We start from the raw sequence: 19206 nt of genomic DNA on the forward strand, positions 1-19206 counted from the left end.
AACGGAACCGGCCAATTACAGAGCGCAAAAATCACTTCGGCCAATGAGAGCGAGCCCAAAAAAACCCACAACCAATGAAAGCGCGGCCAGAAACCACGCCCGACCAATCAGGGAGCGCGTCCCTCATGACCCCGCGCTGCTCCGGGCTGGTTCTCGCAGTTGGGCGCGGTCGGTTTGGGGTGGAGGTCGCCGGCCATGGGGCGAGGGGCGGCAGCCGGGGCCCTACTGGTGGCACTGGTGGTGCTGGGAGCCCCCCCGGCTGCGGGCGCGGAGCTCTCGGGTGAGCGGGGGGCGGGAGACGCTGGGACAGGGGGGGAGAAGGGGGAAAAGGGGGCGAAGGGGGGACCCCAAAACTGAGCGGGAGGGGGCTGGGGATTGGGGAATTTTTTAAAAAGAGTGGAAAATAGGCAAAATGGGGGAAATGGGACCCCAAAAATCCTATCGGGAGAGGATGGAGGTGGGAGGGGAGAGGATATGAAAGGGGAAATGGGGGAAGGGCGGCAAAGAGGAAGCGGCAGCGCGGGCAGGAGGGTCCCGTGTCGGCCGTGGGGCACAGGGGGTGCGGAGTGGGGATCCGGGGTGGGCCCCGGAGCTCTGGGGGTGCTGCTGGTGGGTGCTGGGGGGGCACCACTGAGCTGTGTCCTGCACTCACAGGGGTGTTCCAGGAGATGCTACAGGGCGAGTGTTACTTCATTAACGGCACGGAGAAGGTGAGGTTGGTGCAGAGGCTCATCTACAACCGGCTGCAGTACGCGATGTTCGACAGTGACGTGGGGCACTTTGTGGGGTTCACCCCCTTTGGGGAGATGAATGCCAAGCGCTGGAACAGCAACCCGGCCTTTATGGAGGACAGACGGACTGCGGTGGACCGGTACTGCCGGCACAACTACGAGGTGTTCCGCCCGTTCATCGTGGAGCGCCGAGGTGAGCGCGGGGCAGAGCGTGTGCCCTCGGGCCCTGCCCTGCCAGTGACCATCCCAGTCAATCCCAGTCCCCACCAGTCCCTTCCAGTGTATTCCCACTCCCTCCCACTCCATTCCCAGTCCCTCCCACTGCATTCCCAGTCCCCTCCCAGTCCATTCCCAATCCATCCCAGTCTATCCCACTCCCTCCCAGTTCCTCTCAGTCCATGCCAATCCCTCCAGTCCGTTCCTAATCCCTTCCAGTCCATTCCCAGTTCATCCCAATCCCTTCCCAGCCCATTCCCAGTCCATCCCAGTCCATGCCCAGTCATTCCCAGTCCATCTCCGTCCCTCCCAGTCCATTCCCTGTTCAATCCCAGTGCCCTCTCCAACTTCCACCCTCTCTCCCAGTCCCGAGTGCCCCTCCCATCTTTCTCAGTTCCACTCCTGTCCTTCCCAGTCCCTCCCAGTCGGTCCCAGTCCCACCCAGCTCCTCCAACTCAGTTCCCAGTCAATTCCCAGTTCATTCCCATTTCACTCTCAGATCACCATCCACTCTCCCAGTACCCCCATCCCCTGCCACATCTCTCAGAGCCACCCCGGTTCCTCCCAGTCTATCCCAGTTCATTCCCAGTCGCTCCTAGTTCTTTCCCAATCCATCCTAGTTCCTCCCAGTCCTTTCCAGTCCATTCCAGTTCATTCCCAGTCCCGCCTTGTTCCTTCCCACTCATATTCAGCCCATTCCCATTCCATTCCCCATCCCTCCCAGTTCATTCCCAGCCCCTCCCAGTCCCTCCCAATCCATTCCCGTCCATTCCAGTCCATTCCCAGTCCCTCCCAGCGGCCCCCATCGCGTCCATTTCAGCGACGCGTAACGCTGACGCTTCTCAGCCAATCAGATCGCGTCTCTCTGGTGACTCCCCTGTTGCCAGGCAGACCCGCAGCGCCGAGTGCCCCGCGCTGGACTCGGCCTCGCAGTGCCGCGCACTCCATTCCCAGTTCCTCCCAGTCCATCCCAGTCCCTCCAAGGCCATCTCCAATTCCTCCCCAGTCCCTCCCAGTCCATCCCAGTCTCTTCCCAGTTCATACCCAGTTCACTCTCAAACCTCCACCCTCTCTGCCGGTTCCCCCCATCCCCTCCCATATCCCTCAGTGCCAATCCCAGTCCATCCCAGTCCCACCCAGTCCATCCCAGTCCATTCCCAGTCTATTCCCAGTTCACTCCCAGACCTCCACCCTCTCTTTCAGTGCCCCCCATCTCCTCCTGCCTCTCTCAGCGCCACCCAACTCCCTCCCAGTCTACACCCAGTGCCTCCCAGTCTATTCCCAGTCCATCCCACTCCATTTCCAGTCTACTCCCATTCCCTCAAAAACCTTCCCAGTGCCTTCCAGTCCCTCCCAGTCCATTCCCAATTTCTCCATTCCCTCCCAGTCCATTCCCAGTCCCTCCCACTCCATCCCAGTCCCTCCCACTCCATCCCAGTCCCTCCAAGACCATCGGCAATTCCTCCCCAGGCCATTCCCAGTCCCTGCTAGTCCATTCCCAGTCCCTCCCAGTCCATTCCCAGTTTCGCCATTCCCTCACAATCCGTCCCCAGTCCCTCCCAGTCTATTCCCAATCCCTCCCAGTCCATTCCCAGTCCCTCCTAATCCATTCCCAGTCCATTCCCAGTCCCTCCCAGTCCCTCCCAGTCCCTCCCCAGCCCAGCCCTCCCCTCTCTCTCCCAGTGCCCCCCAGCTGATCCCAGCGTGTCCCCGCTCTCTCTCTCTCTCCCAGTGCCCCCCAGCGTGTCCATCTCGCTGGTGCCCCCCTCGAGCTCCCAGCCCGGCCCCGGCCGCCTGCTCTGCTCCGTGATGGATTTCTACCCTGCTGCCATCCAGGTGAGGTGGTTCCAGGGCCAGCAGGAGCTCTCAGAGCACGTGGTGGCCACCGACGTGGTCCCCAACGGGGACTGGACCTACCAGCTGCTGGTGCTGCTGGAAACCCCGCCCCGGCGCGGGCTCACCTACAGCTGCCAGGTGGAGCACGTCAGCCTGGAGCAGCCCCTGAGCCGGCACTGGGGTACGGGGGAGCCCCTGGGGGCGCTGGCAGAGCCACTGGGCTGTGCTGGGAGCCACTGGGAGGGAGCTGGAGAGAGCCGGGCTGGGACTGGGAGAGGCCCTGGGGACTGGGCAAGGGCTGGGAAGGGGTTTGGGGGAGGCTGGGGAGGGAGGGATGGGGTTGGGAGGGTCCTGGTGGGCACTGGGAGGGAGTTTGGGGGTTCTGGGTGTGACTGGGAGGGAGTTTGGGGGCGCTGGGTGTGACTGGGAGGGATCGCAGTGAGCCCGGAGGGGCTGGAAGGAGATCGGCCATGGCCAAGCGGGGCTCGCCATGAGCTCGGTTGTGCTGGGCACAGACTGGGAGGGCTCTGGCTGAGTCCTGCTGGGGCTGCCCAGGGACTGCGAGAGGCTTTGGGGCTCCTGGGCCGCTGGGGGCAACTGGGAGGGGGCTGTGGGATCCTCAGAGGGGCGGGAGGGGCTTTGGTGGCTCCTGGCCAGGACAAAAAGGGATCGGGGGGAGGTTTCAGGGGCTCCTGGCTGGGCTGGGGGCCACAGGGAGGGCGCTGGGAGGGGCTGGGGGTGTCCGTGAGAGGTTTTGGGGGTGCTGAGCCCTGCGGACCCCCCAGAGATGCCGCCGGACGCCGCCCGCAGCAAGATGCTGACGGGCATCGGGGGCTTCGTCTTGGGCTTCGTCTTCCTGGCGCTGGGGCTCGGCTTCTACGTGCGCAAGAAGGTCAGGGCGGGTGCCGGGGGTGGCGTCCCGGCCGTGGCGGAGCGTGCGCGCTCCCGCCGGGGCCCCCAGCCCGGTGTCACCCCCTTTTCTCTGCCCACAGAGCTCCTGAGCCGCCGGCGGCCGCAGCCCCTCCCCGTGGGCTCGGGCCCGGCCGGGACCCCCCGCTCCGTCCCCGCTCCGCTGATTTTGGGGGGGTCCCGTGTCCCCCCAGCCCCGCTGGCGCTCTGCCCCCGCCCAGTGCCTGCTCCCAGTGCTCCCAATAAAGCTTCCCAGTTGGCCCCGGGGCCGTTTATTGGGGGGCGATGGGGAGGGGTTGGGGGGGGCGGTGATGGGACGGATTTGGGCAAAGGGAGGGGGACAAAGGGTGGGGGCTGGGCCCGGGGGGAGCGGGAGGAGGAAGGAGCGGGGGACGTGAGAGAGACGAGGGGAAGTAGGCGGGATGAGGAAGGGGGAGGAGCGATGGAACCGCGGGGGAGGAGGGGCAGGAGGAAGAGGAGCGGGAGATGAGGAAGAGGAGCCGGAACCAAAGAAGCAGCGCGGACCCTCCGGCCTTCATCCCGGCCTCAACGGGGGCAGCCAGGAAGATGCAGCGTCCCCAGCGGGGTGTGCGGCCAGCACGGGTGACCCGGGATTGTCCAGCGTGGATCCTTCCAGGGCGGATGGAGCAGGAGCGGCGCACAGAGCTCGGCCCGCACCGGGGCAAGGCGGGATCCGCCGGCAGCGACCCCTCCCTCCTGCTCCGCATCTTTCCCCCTCCCCGGGCCCAGCCCCCCCATCGCCCCCAATACACGGCCCCGGGGCAAACTGGGAAGCTTTGCCATGGCCGATCTCCTTCCACCGCCTCCGGGCTCACTGCGATCCCTCCCAGTCACACCCAGAACCCCCAAACTCCCTCCCAGTCACACCCAGCGCCCCCAAACTCCCTCCCAGTGCCCACCAGGAACCCCCTCATCCCCATCCCACCCTCCCCAGCATCCCCCAAACCCCTTCCCAGCCCTTGCCCAGTCCCCAGGGCCTCTCCCAGTCCCAGCCCGGCTCTCTCCAGCTCCCTCCCAGTGGCTCCCAGCACAGCCCAGTGGCTCTGCCAGCGCCCCCAGGGGCTCCCCCGTACCCCAGTGCCGGCTCAGGGGCTGCTCCAGGCTGACGTGCTCCACCTGGCAGCTGTAGGTGAGCCCGCGCCGGGGCGGCGTTTCCAGCAGCACCAGCAGCTGGTAGGTCCAGTCCCCGTTGGGGACCACGTCGGTGGCCACCACGTGCTCCGAGAGCTCCTGCTGGCCCTGGAACCACCTCACCTGGATGGCAGCAGGGTAGAAATCCATCACGGAGCAGAGCAGGCGGCCGGGGCCGGGCTGGGAGCTCGAGGGGGGCACCAGCGAGATGGACACGCTGGGGGCCACTGGGAGAGAGAGAGAGAGAGCGGGGACACACTGGGATCAGCTGGGGGGCACTGGGAGAGAGAGGGGAGGGCTGGGCTGGGCTGGAGAGGGACTGGGAGGGAATGGGAATGGACTGGGAATGGACGGGGAGGGTCTGGGAATGGATTAGGAGGGACTGGGAGGGACTAGGAATACACTGGGAGGGAATTGAGTGGCACTGAGAGAGGTTAGAAGGGATAGAGGGGCACTGGGAGTGAGGGTGGTGGTCTGGAAGTGAACTGAGACTGAAGTGGGAATAGACTGGTAATCGACTTGGAGAGGCTGGGTGGAACTGGGAAGGCCTGGGAGGGACTCGGAGTAACTGGAAATGGACTGGGAAATGGACTGAGAGGGACTGGGAATGGATTGGGATGGACTGGGAGGGACTGGGAGGGAGTGAGAATGGACTGGGAGGGATTTTATATGAACTGGGAGGGAGTGGGATAGACTGGGAATGGACTGAGAGGGACTTGGGTGGAACTGAGAGAGGTGTGAGGGGATGTGGGGCACTGGGAGAGAGGGTGGAGATCTGAGAGTGAACTGGGAATGAACTGGGAACATACTGGGAATTGACTGGGAGAAGCTGGGTGGTACTGGGAAGGAGTGGGAGGGACTGACAGGAACTGGAATGGACTGGGAGGGACTGGGATTTATGGGGTTTGCACAGAGAGATGGGAGGAAATGGGGGGAACTGGGAGAGAGGTGGAGGTCAGAGAGTGAACTGGGAATGAACTGGGAAAAGAGTGGAAATGGACTGGGAGGGACTGGGGAGGAATTGGAGATGGCCTTGGAGGGACTGGGATGGCACTGGGAGGGATTTTGGTGGTACTGGGAGGAACTGGGAATGAAATGCGCGGCACTGGGAGGCCGAGTCCAGCGCAGGGCACTCCGCGCTGCGGGCCTGCCTGGCAACAGATGAGTCATAAAGGAGACGTGATCTGATTGGGCATTTCCGTCAGCTTTACGCGTCGCTGAAATGGACGCGCGGGGGGGCACTGGGAAGGACTGGGATGGACTGGGAGGGACAAGAGGCCCCGGGGATGGGCACAAGAAGGGCTGAGGGCTCTGGGGCGATTCCGCATGGATATTTTGAGGGGCTCCCGGTCATTGGCAGGGCAGGGCTCGAGCGGGCACGCTCTGCTCCGCGCTCACCTCGGCGCTCTGTGAGGAACGGGGTAAAATTCTTGTACCAGCACCGGCAGAACCAATCCACCGCAGTCCGTCTGTCCTCCATGAATACCGCGTTACTGTTCCAGCGCTTGGCCAACTTCTCCCCATAGGGGGTGAACCCCACAAAATGCCCCACGTCGCTGTCGAACATTATGAACTGCTCCCGGTTGTAGATGGCCCTCTGGACGTACCTCACCTTCTCCGTGCCGTTAATGAAGTAACACTCGGACTTTGTCATCCTCTGGAACACCCCTGAGTGTCCATGACACCGGTCAGGGGTTGCCCACCCACCACCCTCCCTCAGCACCCCCGGAGCTCCGGGGCCCACCCCGGATCCCCACTCCGCACCCCCTGTGCCCCACGGCCGACACGGGACCCTCCTGCCCGCGCTGCCGCTTCCTCTTTGCCGCCCTTCCTCCATTTCCCCTTTCATATCCTCTCCCCTCCCACCTCCGGCCGTTCCCAAATCATTTTTGGGGTCCTATTTCCCCATTTTCCCACAAATTCCCCAATCCCCGGCGCCCTCGGGCTCAGTTTTGGGGTCCCCCCTCTCCTTTTCCCCCTTCCCGAACCGCTCCCACCCCTCCCTCCCCTCCCCCCACCCCTCAGCCCCTCCCGCTCTCCCTTTGGGGGTTCCCCTCCTCCTCCCCCTCCATTCCGGGCTCCCCCCTTCGCCCCCTTTTCCCCCTTCTCCCACCCTGTCCCAGCGCCTCCCGCCCCCCGCTCACCCGAGAGCTCCGCGCCCGCAGCCGCGGGGGCTCCCAGCACCACCAGTGCCACCAGTAGGGCCCCAGCTGCCGCCCCTCGCCCCATGGCCGGGGCCGGGCAGGGAGCAGCAGCCCCAAAGCAGCCGCGCTGCGCTGGCAGCACCAGTCCGGAGCAGGGCGGGCTCGGCAGCGCCGCGCGCTCTCATTGGCTGCCGCCACTTTTGGGCAGCGATCGGCCACGGGCTCTGCCCGGCAACCGATGACGCAATACAACGCCCCGAGATCTCATTGGCTGCACCGCCTCCTGCCTGCGCTGCCATTGGCTGAGGCCTTTCCGGGCCGCTGCAGCCTCGGGCTGGGGGTTTTTTGGGGAGGGGGAACCTTGGGGCGCTGGGCAGGTGGGAGCTCAGGTGAGCCCAGCAATGCGTGCCCAGGGGCGCGGGATCTCAGCGGTGCCCGTGGCGAGCGGTGACGCTGGCCCGATGCCAGGCACCCCCAGAGCCGCTCTGTCCCTGCCCCCGCAGCCGCACAGGGACAGAAAATGGAACCGAGGGTTCCTGGCTGGGGGCAAGGACCGGGAGAGATCCCTCAGCAAATCCCGCACGGGCACAACAGACCCGGCCTGGGCACACGGAGGGAATTTATTACCAACCAAATCACAGCAGCACACGGATAAGGGAAAGAAATCTCTCCAACACCTTCCCCCCACCCAACACGGATCAGCCAGAACAGGGGTTACCAGGGCTCTGCCCAACGGGGGTCACTGGGGATCATCCAGCACAGATCCTCCCATGGGGGATGGAGCTGCAGCAGCGCACGAAGCTCTTCCCACACTCGGGACACTCGCAGGGCCTCTCCCTGGTGTGGAAGTGCTGGTGAGTGACGATCTCTGAATGCCACCTGAAGCTCCTCTGACATTCCAAGCACTCCTAGGGCCATTCCCCAGTGTGGATCTTGTGGTGCTTGCTCAGGTCAGAGGTCCCACTGAAGCTTTTCCCACATTCCCCACACTCCCAGGGCCTCTCCCCAGGGTGGTTGTTCAGGTGTTCCATCAGGGTGGAGCTGTAGCTGAAACCCTTCCCACATTCCAAGCACTTGTGGGGCTTCTCCCTGCCATGAGGCTTCTCCACCAGCTCTGAGCTCTGGCTGGATCTCCGGCTGCCTTCCTGGCTCAGGGGGGCTCTTTCCGCCTCACACCTCCCTGGGCTGGGTTTGCAGCCCCTCCTCATGAGGGATCTCTGGGCCTTTTCCTCCTCCTCCATCCGGCCACAGCTTGGGAATGACAAACCCTGGTTTGGGGACACCAAGGTGGGAGTGCCTTGGAGTAGAGGCTCCTCCTGGCCAGGTCCATCTCTAGAACTCAGCAGGAGTCTTGTGTCCATGAAAATCTCCAGATATCAACATTCAGCCAGAAAAAACTCTCCCAGGAGTTCTCTATTGCTGATCTGTCCACTTTGGGGGTTCCAAAGGTGTCACAGACATCTTTCATGAAAAATCCACTCTTAGGATTTTTCCTTGTTAGAAGCTGCAGTTTCAGCAACCAAAAGTAAACAATGGTTATCTGCTGCTGTGGAATGCAACAGGTAGACCCGTGATTGGTCTCCTGTGGGTGTTTGGATTTCCTGACCACTCATGGCAGAGCTGGCTCTTGCTCTCTGTCTGAGACACAGATCTTTGTTCTTCATTCTTTTCTATTCTTAGCTTAGCTAGCTTCTGAAGAAACCTCTTCTTTTCTATTTCATTTTAGTATAGTCTTAATGTAACGTATATCATAAAATAATAAATCAAGCCTTCTGATCATGGAGTCAACATTCTCATCTCTTCTTCATCCTGAAAACCCTTGTGACCACGGTCACAGCTCTCCACAGTGCCCGGCCCGCACAGCCCAGCTCGGTGCCGGCCCTGGAGCAGAACAGCTTCCAGCCAGCAAGAGGCAAACGCATCTTGCCAAGAGTTAAAACACACCAGAGAGGGAAGATGGCATTAATGTGTGCATAAAGGCCTTGGAATTCACAGCTCTCTGAGAGAGATTTGGGGCTCTCGGCTGGACAGAGATGATCCTGCTCTGTGCTGGGCTCAAAGGCAGGGAACACGCCCTGCCGCTGCTGCTTGGCGGGGTCTCCGCAGGCCCAGGCAGATGCCAAAGCTGCTCTCACAGTCTTCTCCCTTGCCAGGCCCCTCTGCCAAGTGCCAGGGGCCTCAAGGATGGAAAGGAGCGCAGGGAGCCAAAGGGAGACGGCTCACTACCTCACTGGGGGCTCCTGGGGAAGCACTTTGCTTGAGAAGCAAGCCCCTCTCTTCCAAAGGCATTTCTCCAAATGCCTGCATTTCCCAGGGAACACCAACACACTCTTAAGGGTTTGGAAAAATTCAAACTCTTTATTAAGGGAAAGCAAAGCAAAGGGGTGAGCTGGGAGACAAAAAAAGCGGATGGGCAGGCTCTGAGAGCTGGAGGGAGGGAGCTGCCAACAGGGAGAGAGATGGCAGGAGCTCCTGGAGCTTGCCACAGGCTCAGCTCTGAGCAGCTAGAGCTGTGCCTGGAGCTGCAGCTGGTGCATCCTGCTCTGCAGCTGCTCCCATCTGCAATGGGAGCTGGAGATGGCCGAGGGATGCCGGTACATCTGATCCAGCAGACACAAGAAGTCCTGCAGATCTTCTTTGGAAGGTCAGCTGAATGAGTACGCTGATGCAGGATGGGCTGTCATCTTCTCTCAGGGCTTGAAGAGCTGGAAGAGAGAGGAACAGAGCCACGGTCAGAGGCCAGATGGAGGGAATCCAAGGAAAGCCTCCTGCCAGGGCCATCCCAGCCGGCTCTTGCCAGGGCTTCGGCCGGAAGGTGTTGGTCACGGATCGCCCACGTTTCGCTGGCAGCTCTGCGGGCTGTGCCCCCGCCGCCCCTCGCCCGCACAGGGAGCAGAGCCCTCCGCAGCCCGGGCACGGATTGTAGCTGTGGGGCCGGCATGTGCAGCTGCCCCCGGCGATGCTCGCTGCCCCGCGGCTGCCCTGACTCACCCTCGCTGATGACCTGGAGCTCCTCCTTCTGCCCCGTGACGAGCACTCCGGCCAGCCCTGGCAAGACAGAGCCCGTGTCGGCCCCGGGCGGCACAGCTGCCCGGCACGGGCGCTGCCAGCCCTGCGGCCGCACGCCCTCCTGCCCGGGCAGGGCTCCCGATTGGAATTAATGATAACGGGAATTATGTGTATGTACACAAAGTTCAAGAACAGAATAATAAATATTGACTGTCAATCCATGTACTTTCAGAGGAAAAATAATACTATTTATACACATATGTACACTTAGAAATAGTTTTTACTTTTAAATGCCTGGATAACATCTTCCTGCTCCACTTGAAGGCCAAATAAGAGCTTTGATCGCAACAGTACCTTTGGTAAAAACATGCGAGCTTCTGTAGCAGCATGAATCCAAAAAACACCAAAAAGAATATACAAAATTCTTTCACCTGAAAATAAGTGATATCTAAATCCTACAAGCTGCAAGTTTCCTGCTCACTGTGAAATGACGGCAACAGTTCTGAGGGAGGAAAAACAGTCTTTGGCACAAACACACAAGTTTTCTAATAGCCCCAATCTATCTCAGAAGTCTTTGGAGAATTGGTTGGAAGCTCAAACAGTATTTCGCAAAAATTTCCCAGGACATTTAATCTGCTTCAAATCTTTTTTTCTTGAGGAGACATCAACAGGATTTATTCTCAAAAAAGTGATTTGGATGCTAAAGACTTTTGCAAGCTGTCACATTTTTATTATTTGACTTGGAGATGAACTGAGCTGAAATCCACCATGACTAAGGAGAATACAAGTCTGTGCATCACCCCAGGAAAAGAGCAAGGAATGAATTGTTCAAGTGATCCCCTAATGCATCCAGTCTTGTAATACTGAATTTATTACCTGGTCTTGAAACAGACCTTCTCACTCTTGCATGCCTCACCAGCTCCTGGGGCAGCAGGAAGACGTTACAGCTCTTGCTCTTTCTCTACTTTGTCTCAAGGGGAAGCCAATTCAAAGTGAATCATCTCCTTTATATCCAAAACAGTCAAAGCAGAAAGAATAACCCCTCTTAATCCATCACTCAGCCATCGATAGAATGACACAGCCCCTACCTTCATCTCTGCAACCCAAATAAGTGAGAAGCAGAGGGTGAATTCTGCTATGAACAGGTGAGGGAGGAACTGTCAAATAAAATGTATCTGCATGGGAGGATGTATTGTATTTGAAAGTGCCCTTTTTAGAGAAGGAAAACAAAGACCTTTGGCCAAAACAAAAAATGTATTCACCCTGCTCATACAGCATTTTTCCATAATCAACATTGAATCCTGTACAATGGTTTCAATTGATAGGAATACCTTAAAAATAAGGGAAATAGTGACAGGAGAGAATCCCTACTCACAGTTCCATAGAAGATCAGTAAGGTCATACTCGGCAGGATGGAAATGCAGAGAAATAATCTAGAAACCTTTGCTAACAACAGAAGTGGGGCTAGCCCACTTCAACCCTCTGTTCAGAAGAAAAAGAAGGAAAAAAAGAAGAAAAAAACCATCAAACCCCTACATATTTTGGAAAAGAGAAGCAAGTGACTCCTGGCTTGGTTCCTCACGCTGCTCTTTGCATCAGAGCACTTTGAGGAAGACATTTTTAGTTCATCTGCCAAACAAGGCAACGAAAACATATTGTCAGTGTTGGTCAAAAATTCTGGGAAGTGTAATATGTTTCTAAAACATGTAATTCTCAGGCTCTGGAAGGAATATACTGTTTTGAAATAAGAAGACAGTATTTTCCTTGAAAATCATCCTTTTCTTCTCAGCTTCCTTAATGTTTTTCTTTTTAAGCAGGAAATAAGGAAAAGTGAGAGAAAAAATATTTTGAAAATTTATTTTCACCCCAGCCAATATCGCCCCACTTTGAAAAACACATCAGAGTATTTTACAAGGGGATAACATCATTAGTTTTCTTTAGTCAGTATTCTCCCACTTCATATGCCATTTTCTGCCTACACTGGCCAACTGTTACAGAAGCTGGAATTGATTTTGATTTGTGCAGTGAGTTTTCCAAGCTAGAATTAAAATGTTTTTTCAATGGAGGAGATAAATCCCCGTGAAATAAAAAATACACAGTGGATTTTGAGAAACATAGGAATGACCTTTGGTAAAGGTTTCTAGATGTACACAAATTTGAGAATATTACACACACACATCCAAAATATACAAGTAAAAACAGAAACTCAACTGAGCCAGTGACCGAACAAAAAGTTCTTTTCCCATTTAAATGTGACTGGAAATAATTGATGTAGGAAAATCCAGCATAGCTTCATTTGGCAATTAAATGCTAGGAAAAAAAATTTCATTGCAAAGTCTCAGTTCAAGGAGACAATGTTCTCCTTTAGAGACACCCACTAGGAGAATAGATTCAAATACCTTCTCCTGACCTGCAGAAAATATCCAATCTGTCTATAACAATTAACTGCACCATTGCAGAAGACATAAACTTGTAGATGGTGGCAGCTCCCATGATTATGTATGTGTTGGGGATCTAAACAGAAAATTTTGTATTAAGTTTTTTTGTGGGCAGAGGGGAGCACACCTGAGATTGAAGAGGCTGTCATATAAGGAAAGAAAGAAAAGGCCATTTGTTATAAAGATAGTCCTCATAAAATGAGAACACTTAGTTGCTGTGAAGTGGCAAAAAGAAACCCCAACCCAAAACACAACATTCATTTGCAAAAAGTTGTAATTGTAATCTTGAGTGTAAACTACCACCTGCTCAAATCTGAGAGCTTGAGGTGGCAAGAGAAGTCCCCACTAATGCGCAAGGGCAGGAATGCACCATTGCTCTCGAGTGTGTTTCAGCATCAGAAAACAATGAGAGTATCGGGGAAATTAGTTAAGTGCTGCAGCTTGCTCCATACAGGAAAATTTCAGAGACCTCCATGGCATGAAGTGTGAAGCCCTGGCAAAATGCAGGGAGCTCCTGACCACTCTGGGGCAGCCCCTTCAGCAGTAACACAAGCACTGGCTTTCCTTCCCACACCCCCTCAAGCTGCAGAGCCCGTGAGTGCCCCGGGTGTCTGACACAGGGAACCGAGTCACAGCCGCAGCCGTGTCACTTCACCTCACACACAGACACACCACCAAAGGCAGCTGCACTGACATCTCAAGCATGATCTGAAACATGCACTGTTAAGTAGGATAAAAATACTGCTGCAAAATAATGGACTCCTGCTGTTCCTTAAAGAGCGGAAGCCTTTATGTCCAAAGCAAAAAGCACTGATCCCATAAAAGAGCTTTTGTTCCTAGAACTTGATGGGGGTTCATGCTTAACAAACAGTGCAGCAAGTTGCACATTTATACAGACTTTTCCAAACCACAGAATCATGGAACATCCTGAGTTGCAAGGATTGTCCAGTCCAGCTCGGGGCCCTGCTCAGCACCATCCCCAAGAACCATAACATGAGAGTTTTGTCCAAATGGCTTCTTGAATTCTGCCAGGCTTGGTGCTGCACCCACTTCTCTGTGCCTGTTCCAGTGCCCAGCCACCCTCTGGTCAAGAACCTTGTTCTAAGATCCAAGCCAAACTCCCCTGACACAACTTCAGGCCATTCCCTTGGTCCTATCACTGATCACCTAACCTGGCTGAGGGAGTTCTTCTTTCAGATTTTAGGTACATGCAACCTTAGTGATTTTAAAAGAACTTCTTCATGTCTAGACTCTAAAATTTGTATGAAGAGTGACCTGGCATTTGTATGAAGTGTGACCATCGGGAAACCTTTCAGACTGAGGCAGAGCTTACTTTTTACTTATTTTTTCTAAGAGGAGTGTCACTCATTTTCATTCCACATCCAATGGGAATATCCAAAATCTCTGTATTTTCCATGAAGCCAGTCTGTATTTTCAGTTCACTTCTAATCCAATTCTGAATTTCATTTACATCCAACATAACATAATAATTTCTTTTTTTCACCCTTATCAAACCAGACAAGTAAAAGTTATTTACATCAGTAGACAACATACTCATCTCTGTTCAGCTAAAATATGTAGCACTGTTGTCTTTCCACTAAATAGACATGGTCCATTTTGCTTTAACATTAAAGGAATATTCTTTCCACTGGAAGGAAACTGCTGAAAATTGGCCCAGTGTATTTCCTTGAGGTATCTGTTGAGCTAATTACTGCTTAAGCTTACAGTCCTGTATTTTTTCCCCCACTTTGAGGGATGCTGGGGAAAAAAGTGCTAAAGAAAAGTTCTTGTTTATTTGTTTTAACATAATGATGGTTGTGACAAAGTCTTTATTGTTTGATTATTTTCTGGCTGAACTAGCCACAGAATTAGGATTGCTAAATTTTAATTTCTCAACAGCTTATAGCTGAATGCAAATTTTAATTGGCTGCTTGGTGTTTTGGAGCAATAGATTAATCTTTGTGAATCATCTTAACTGACATGTCTTAGTGATCCAAGTAATTTACTTACATAATTTATTTCTTTGTATTTGAAGGAAAAGTCCATATAAATGTCTTTGTGTGAAAATTCCGTGCAGCACAATAATTGCAGGCAAACTTCTGCCTTCAGAAATTGATCTTCTAGAAGATTTGGGATCACAAGAGAATACTTTTAAAAAGTCTTTATTTCTTCCCTCTTCAATAAAATTGACTTTTACTTAAAGCACAGTGTTTAAAAGATTACAAGCTAACTATCAAACACAAGAAGACTCTAAAGACACCTAAAGGCTGAGGCTGGGGTTCAGTCCTGCTCTCCCTTGTTTCTGTGCCCATTTTCCCAGGGACACTGTCTGTACAGGAGTCACTTCAGAGTCCACAGCACAGCCCCACAGCCTGGGCTGAGCCTGGCCCAAACACTGAGCTCAGACCAGCAAAGCTCTGCCAAGCCCTTAACCTGGGCTCCCGGGCGCACAATCAGTGCTGCAAGGAGGAGCAGCCCCAGGGAGAATCATCCTCTGCCTCTGAGCCCCTCACCAGCCCTCCCCATCTCAGGGGCCAGGAAAAGCTCGTGGTCTCAAATGTCAGGAATACTCAGCTGGGTATTTTATTGGCAATCTACTGCAATGACCTCTGCTCTCTCTCCATAGGTCTTTGGTGTAAGAGCTTTCAGAGCACACTGCTGAGCCCTTGGATAAAGAGGAGTCCCCATGGATGGCTTTTCTCCTGATGCAGGCAACTGAGAAGGAAACTGCATATGACAAATGCTGATCTGACTGAGCATGAATCCTTTGTTGCATAAATCAACTTCATCTTGTTTATCCAGCCAGTATAAAAATTCACTTACAGATTTTATTTATTTAACTGCACATTTTATTCTGCTCAGTGAATAGCAATCTGCCTGACCTTATGTGTACTCTGCAAATGTGGGCAAGGAAATGGTCTTAGTAACAGGATAAGAGAGAACATATTTCTCCCTCCACTCCTGGAAAACATGGTCACTAAGAGCATCCCCACTGCTGGCAGGTTCATTATTGCCAAAGAGGATATATTAACTTCCTTTACATTTCTGCATCCCACCTGAGGAACCAGTTTTCCAGATGTTCTAATCACAGAATATTAAAATCTGAGAGAATCCAAACAAAGATTTCCAAAGCTGAAGATTTTAGTCAGAATCCCCATTAATTTAAATCACTAATCTATTTCAAATACTAAAATCTAAACCTTTTTAGCTGGCTCCCAGTCCTCGAGTCTATTTGTACAGTAAGCAACTAGTTTCCATTATTTTCTCAGTAATGTTTATTACTAAGTTTTCTGCACTACTTTTAAGACTCAACTATCATAGAGGTAAGTGAAAAACAGAGCCTGTGAAAAGCAAAACAACCCACAATCCTTGGCAGGTAGAGGTGAGTAAAGAAAAGTTCTCAGATTGTATCAGAGCAGATTTTCAAAGTGCCCAGCAAACATCAGCTTGCAGCATTTGCAAATGCCACATCTGGTCACCTCTTTCTAGGCCTAATTGGGAGTCACTTGGGATACTGAAATATGGCTATTAAAATGTTTTTGAAGTTTGTTCTGTATTTCTGCTTATAAACAGCTGCGTCTGCTTGCAAAGTCAGCATTTGCATATTGTTGAGTGTGTGGAAAGCCACTCGTTCCAGTTCATCTTGAAGGGTTCTAGAGACAAATCCTATGGGAATGTTGTGACTGCACATTCTGCCAGTGTTTAGGAGGCAGGAGGCTGTCACTTCACTTTTTACCACATCTAATCAATGCTCAGACAGGAATTAAAATGGTTATAATTTGCTATTAAAAAGACATGGGTGGATAGATAATTTTGATCTTAGAGCCTTGGTCCTGGCAAGGAATGCCATTAAAACCATCCTGCTTTGGAATTCCAAACTATATGTATATTTTTTTTGAAATGACAACAATCTCCCTCTTTTACTCCCTGCCCAATCAGACAAGAACCAGCCCTGTCACACTCCAGAGATAAAGTCCAGTTTCTTAAAAAAACCTTGCAGCTATGGAAGCAAAATTTGTGGGGTAGTTTCATTTAAACAAGTTCCAAACCACTCGTGAAATGCAAATGCACAGCACTACAGTGGGCAATGCTAAAATATTGACTGATCCTTCTTGCCTAAAAATACCAGAAAGTAACTGCAGCATCCTTTCCTACAGGCAGATACGAGGGAATTGCTGGAGTGCAGACAGCCCATCAGAGCCCCTCTGGCTTCTTTAGTGCAATGGCTTCAGCCCACAGCAGCAGGGTCACTGCACCCAGTCCAGCTGGGGGATTTTGCAGCAGCCAAGCCAAGGTGAAGCACAGATAGCCCAAAGCAATTGTTTTCAGTCTCAGCTGCGTAGCACTCTTGAATGTTTTCAAGCCCATTCAACAAGAACTTCCTCTGATCATCTCCCTGTTCTTCAGTGAAATCTGCCTTTTGATCCAGCTGAGCTCAGTGGAGCACTGGAGATATGGGGTAGAGGGAGAGAAGGAAGGACCAGAGAGGGAACTAGTGAATAAATCGATGAGATAATTCCTTGTGAAATGCTCTATATTTGACTCTTCTCATCCCTCCTACTTCCTTCAGCTTCTACAACCAGAATTCAGTTAAGCCTTGTGGAAAAATTATTAACTTTTTAGATTTAAGATTTTCCAATGTCAAGCACAGGATATGAAAGTAATTGGTGCTCATAAAAGAACACCTAGACAAAAACTTGTATTGCTAGAATAAAACACACTTTCAAATTCTATCAGTTCTTTTTATGGAAATGTTACGCATGGAATTCTTGTATCAGACAATCTATTCTTTTTAATCTCCAACCTCTAAACTTGCAATTTCATTTTCATATTTAGAGACTCAAGGGACATTCTGTTTTACATGTAGTCCATAGATTGCTTGAGGCATGGGCAATTTCTTTTGCTCTGCTTGTACTGCAGTCAGCTGTACAAGGTTCAGAGCTACAGCTTTTACAAACACCATGACAAAATAACAGAGCAGTGACATCTTGCTTGAGAGTTAACAAATCCAGTCAGAAGTCAGACCAAGCAGGCAATCAGGAAAAGTTTCTAAGGGCACCCATCTCCCTGCCCTGGCAGTAACAGGGAACCCTGCATAAAAAGCAGCTTGCAAATCTACAAAGTATAAAGTAGCTGTGAATATTTCCTTTGACTAATCCTGTGATATGATGGCAGCATTTGCTCATTTGAGTATAACATGGCACTTCAGATCTGCACCCCTAAGCAGAGCAGGAGGTTGGCATGGCAGTCTCACCCAGCAAACATCTGAATAACTAAAGAGACACAGCTCATCACTGCACAGATCACTGCTTGGAAACAAAAATCTGACTTTTCTGCTCAGTCCATGCTATTTTCTAAACAACACTGATGAGTGAATTAAACATCAAAGTAATGAAATATCCACTGATAATGCTAAATCATGTCCAAATTCAGCAACATGCTCTAGCCAACTGCATCGAGTGTGCAGTTCCTGAAAGAAGTTTTAATAAATATTGTGGGCTTTCTCCAAAGAAGTTTTTTCGATCATAGTGGTATGACCATGTTTCCAGAGCAATTTATGACCACAGTCTTTAGGTTATCACTTCCACTCATCCTGTAATTGCACCTCAGCCTCCAGTGCAGAATTGTACCTGTAAGCCTTCACAGGCTGTTCAATCCGTGTGACAAGGGCTGGGAGGCTGTCAAGAGCTGCCAAGGGTTTTACCCTTTCACACACGTGGCAGCAGGGACAGGTTTTTCCTGAATCTGAGGAAAGCCTGAGCGGAAGAACCCGCAGCAGCATAAAAGAAGCTGAGACAGCTCCAGAGGCTCAGTCAAAGCAGGCAGCATGCTGCATGCAGCAACATTGAAAAGGCTTTTGAGAAATAGCTGCAGTTTCAGCTACCACATCAACTGAATAGCCCCCTACACAGCCCTAAAACACATGAAATAAAATACTTTTCTTACAGTGTGCCAGGAAAAGAACTAAAACAACTATCAGAATGAGGGTTCACCTTCCTTAGCAATTGATTTTGTAACATCAATACTTTTCTGACACAAACCTCCTCCCTGCTTACTTTTGAAGTGCTTTAGTTTGTGCTTTGCCTGACCCCAGCTGGATCTTCCTCAGGGAAACCCCCTTGGAAGCTGCACACCAGCAAACCCAACAGTCAGGCAAAGACTATGACTGCAGCATCCCCTGTCCTAGTTTGCACAATCAGACTTTGAAATAAGATTACCAGCCTAGCCCTAGGTGGCACAAATGATCACTAGGGATGACAGGTCCTTGAACTGTACTGCTTTGCTCTACCACAGCTCTTGTGCTCATGGACTGATATTGCAGATAGACCCTTGGGATGCTACAGGAAAAGACAACAATTATTTGATGCTGCAGAAATTTACTCCTGAGGGCTACTCTCAGACCTGTGTCTGCAGCACATCCTTCCAGTATTGTCCTGCTATTCTGATCTCCTGCACTGACATTTCTGTTAAGCCTTTTAATGTTGAACTTATGTTTCTGGGTCAAAGCTTTTGACTTTTTCTGTCAAGCTAGAGAGTAAAGATAAGCATACTAAGATTTTAAAAATACATCTTAACTGAAGATGTGAAAATCTACATTACAAACCCATCTTGTGCTTCCACCAAGTGGCCCCAGGACGTTCTGCATTCTGGAACTGATATCCAGAGAAACAGATCTTAGAGACAAATGTCTAAATGCAAGAGCTTCTGGAGGAAGTAATGATTTTGCTTCAGATTAGGGCAGATGGAGTCATAAAATGCATCTCTTTAGTC

The 19206-nt window shown here is 52.4% G+C and overlaps 2 protein-coding genes across 2 annotated transcripts; one reads left to right on the forward strand and one right to left on the reverse strand.

The window, feature by feature from the left end:
• The first annotated feature begins 97 nt into the window (after positions 1–97).
• Positions 98–3953, forward strand: LOC143691867 (class II histocompatibility antigen, B-L beta chain-like). The gene is made up of 5 exons (XM_077191190.1): positions 98–280; positions 655–924; positions 2680–2964; positions 3569–3675; positions 3776–3953. Exons 1-5 carry the CDS (start codon positions 196–198, stop codon positions 3782–3784), a joined length of 756 nt encoding a protein of 251 aa, XP_077047305.1. The 5' UTR covers positions 98–195; the 3' UTR covers positions 3785–3953.
• A 274-nt stretch (positions 3954–4227) lies between these two features.
• LOC143691894 (class II histocompatibility antigen, B-L beta chain-like) lies at positions 4228–7127 on the reverse strand. Its single transcript, XM_077191075.1, has 4 exons — positions 6989–7127; positions 6243–6512; positions 4691–5071; positions 4228–4322 (listed from the first exon to the last, which is right to left on the reverse strand). Exons 1-4 carry the CDS (start codon positions 7071–7073, stop codon positions 4228–4230), a joined length of 831 nt encoding a protein of 276 aa, XP_077047190.1. The 5' UTR covers positions 7074–7127.
• Between the last annotated feature and the right edge of the window lie 12079 nt (positions 7128–19206).

This window comes from Agelaius phoeniceus, chromosome 27 (genome assembly GCF_051311805.1).
Source record: "Agelaius phoeniceus isolate bAgePho1 chromosome 27, bAgePho1.hap1, whole genome shotgun sequence".
NCBI lineage: Eukaryota > Metazoa > Chordata > Aves > Passeriformes > Icteridae > Agelaius > Agelaius phoeniceus.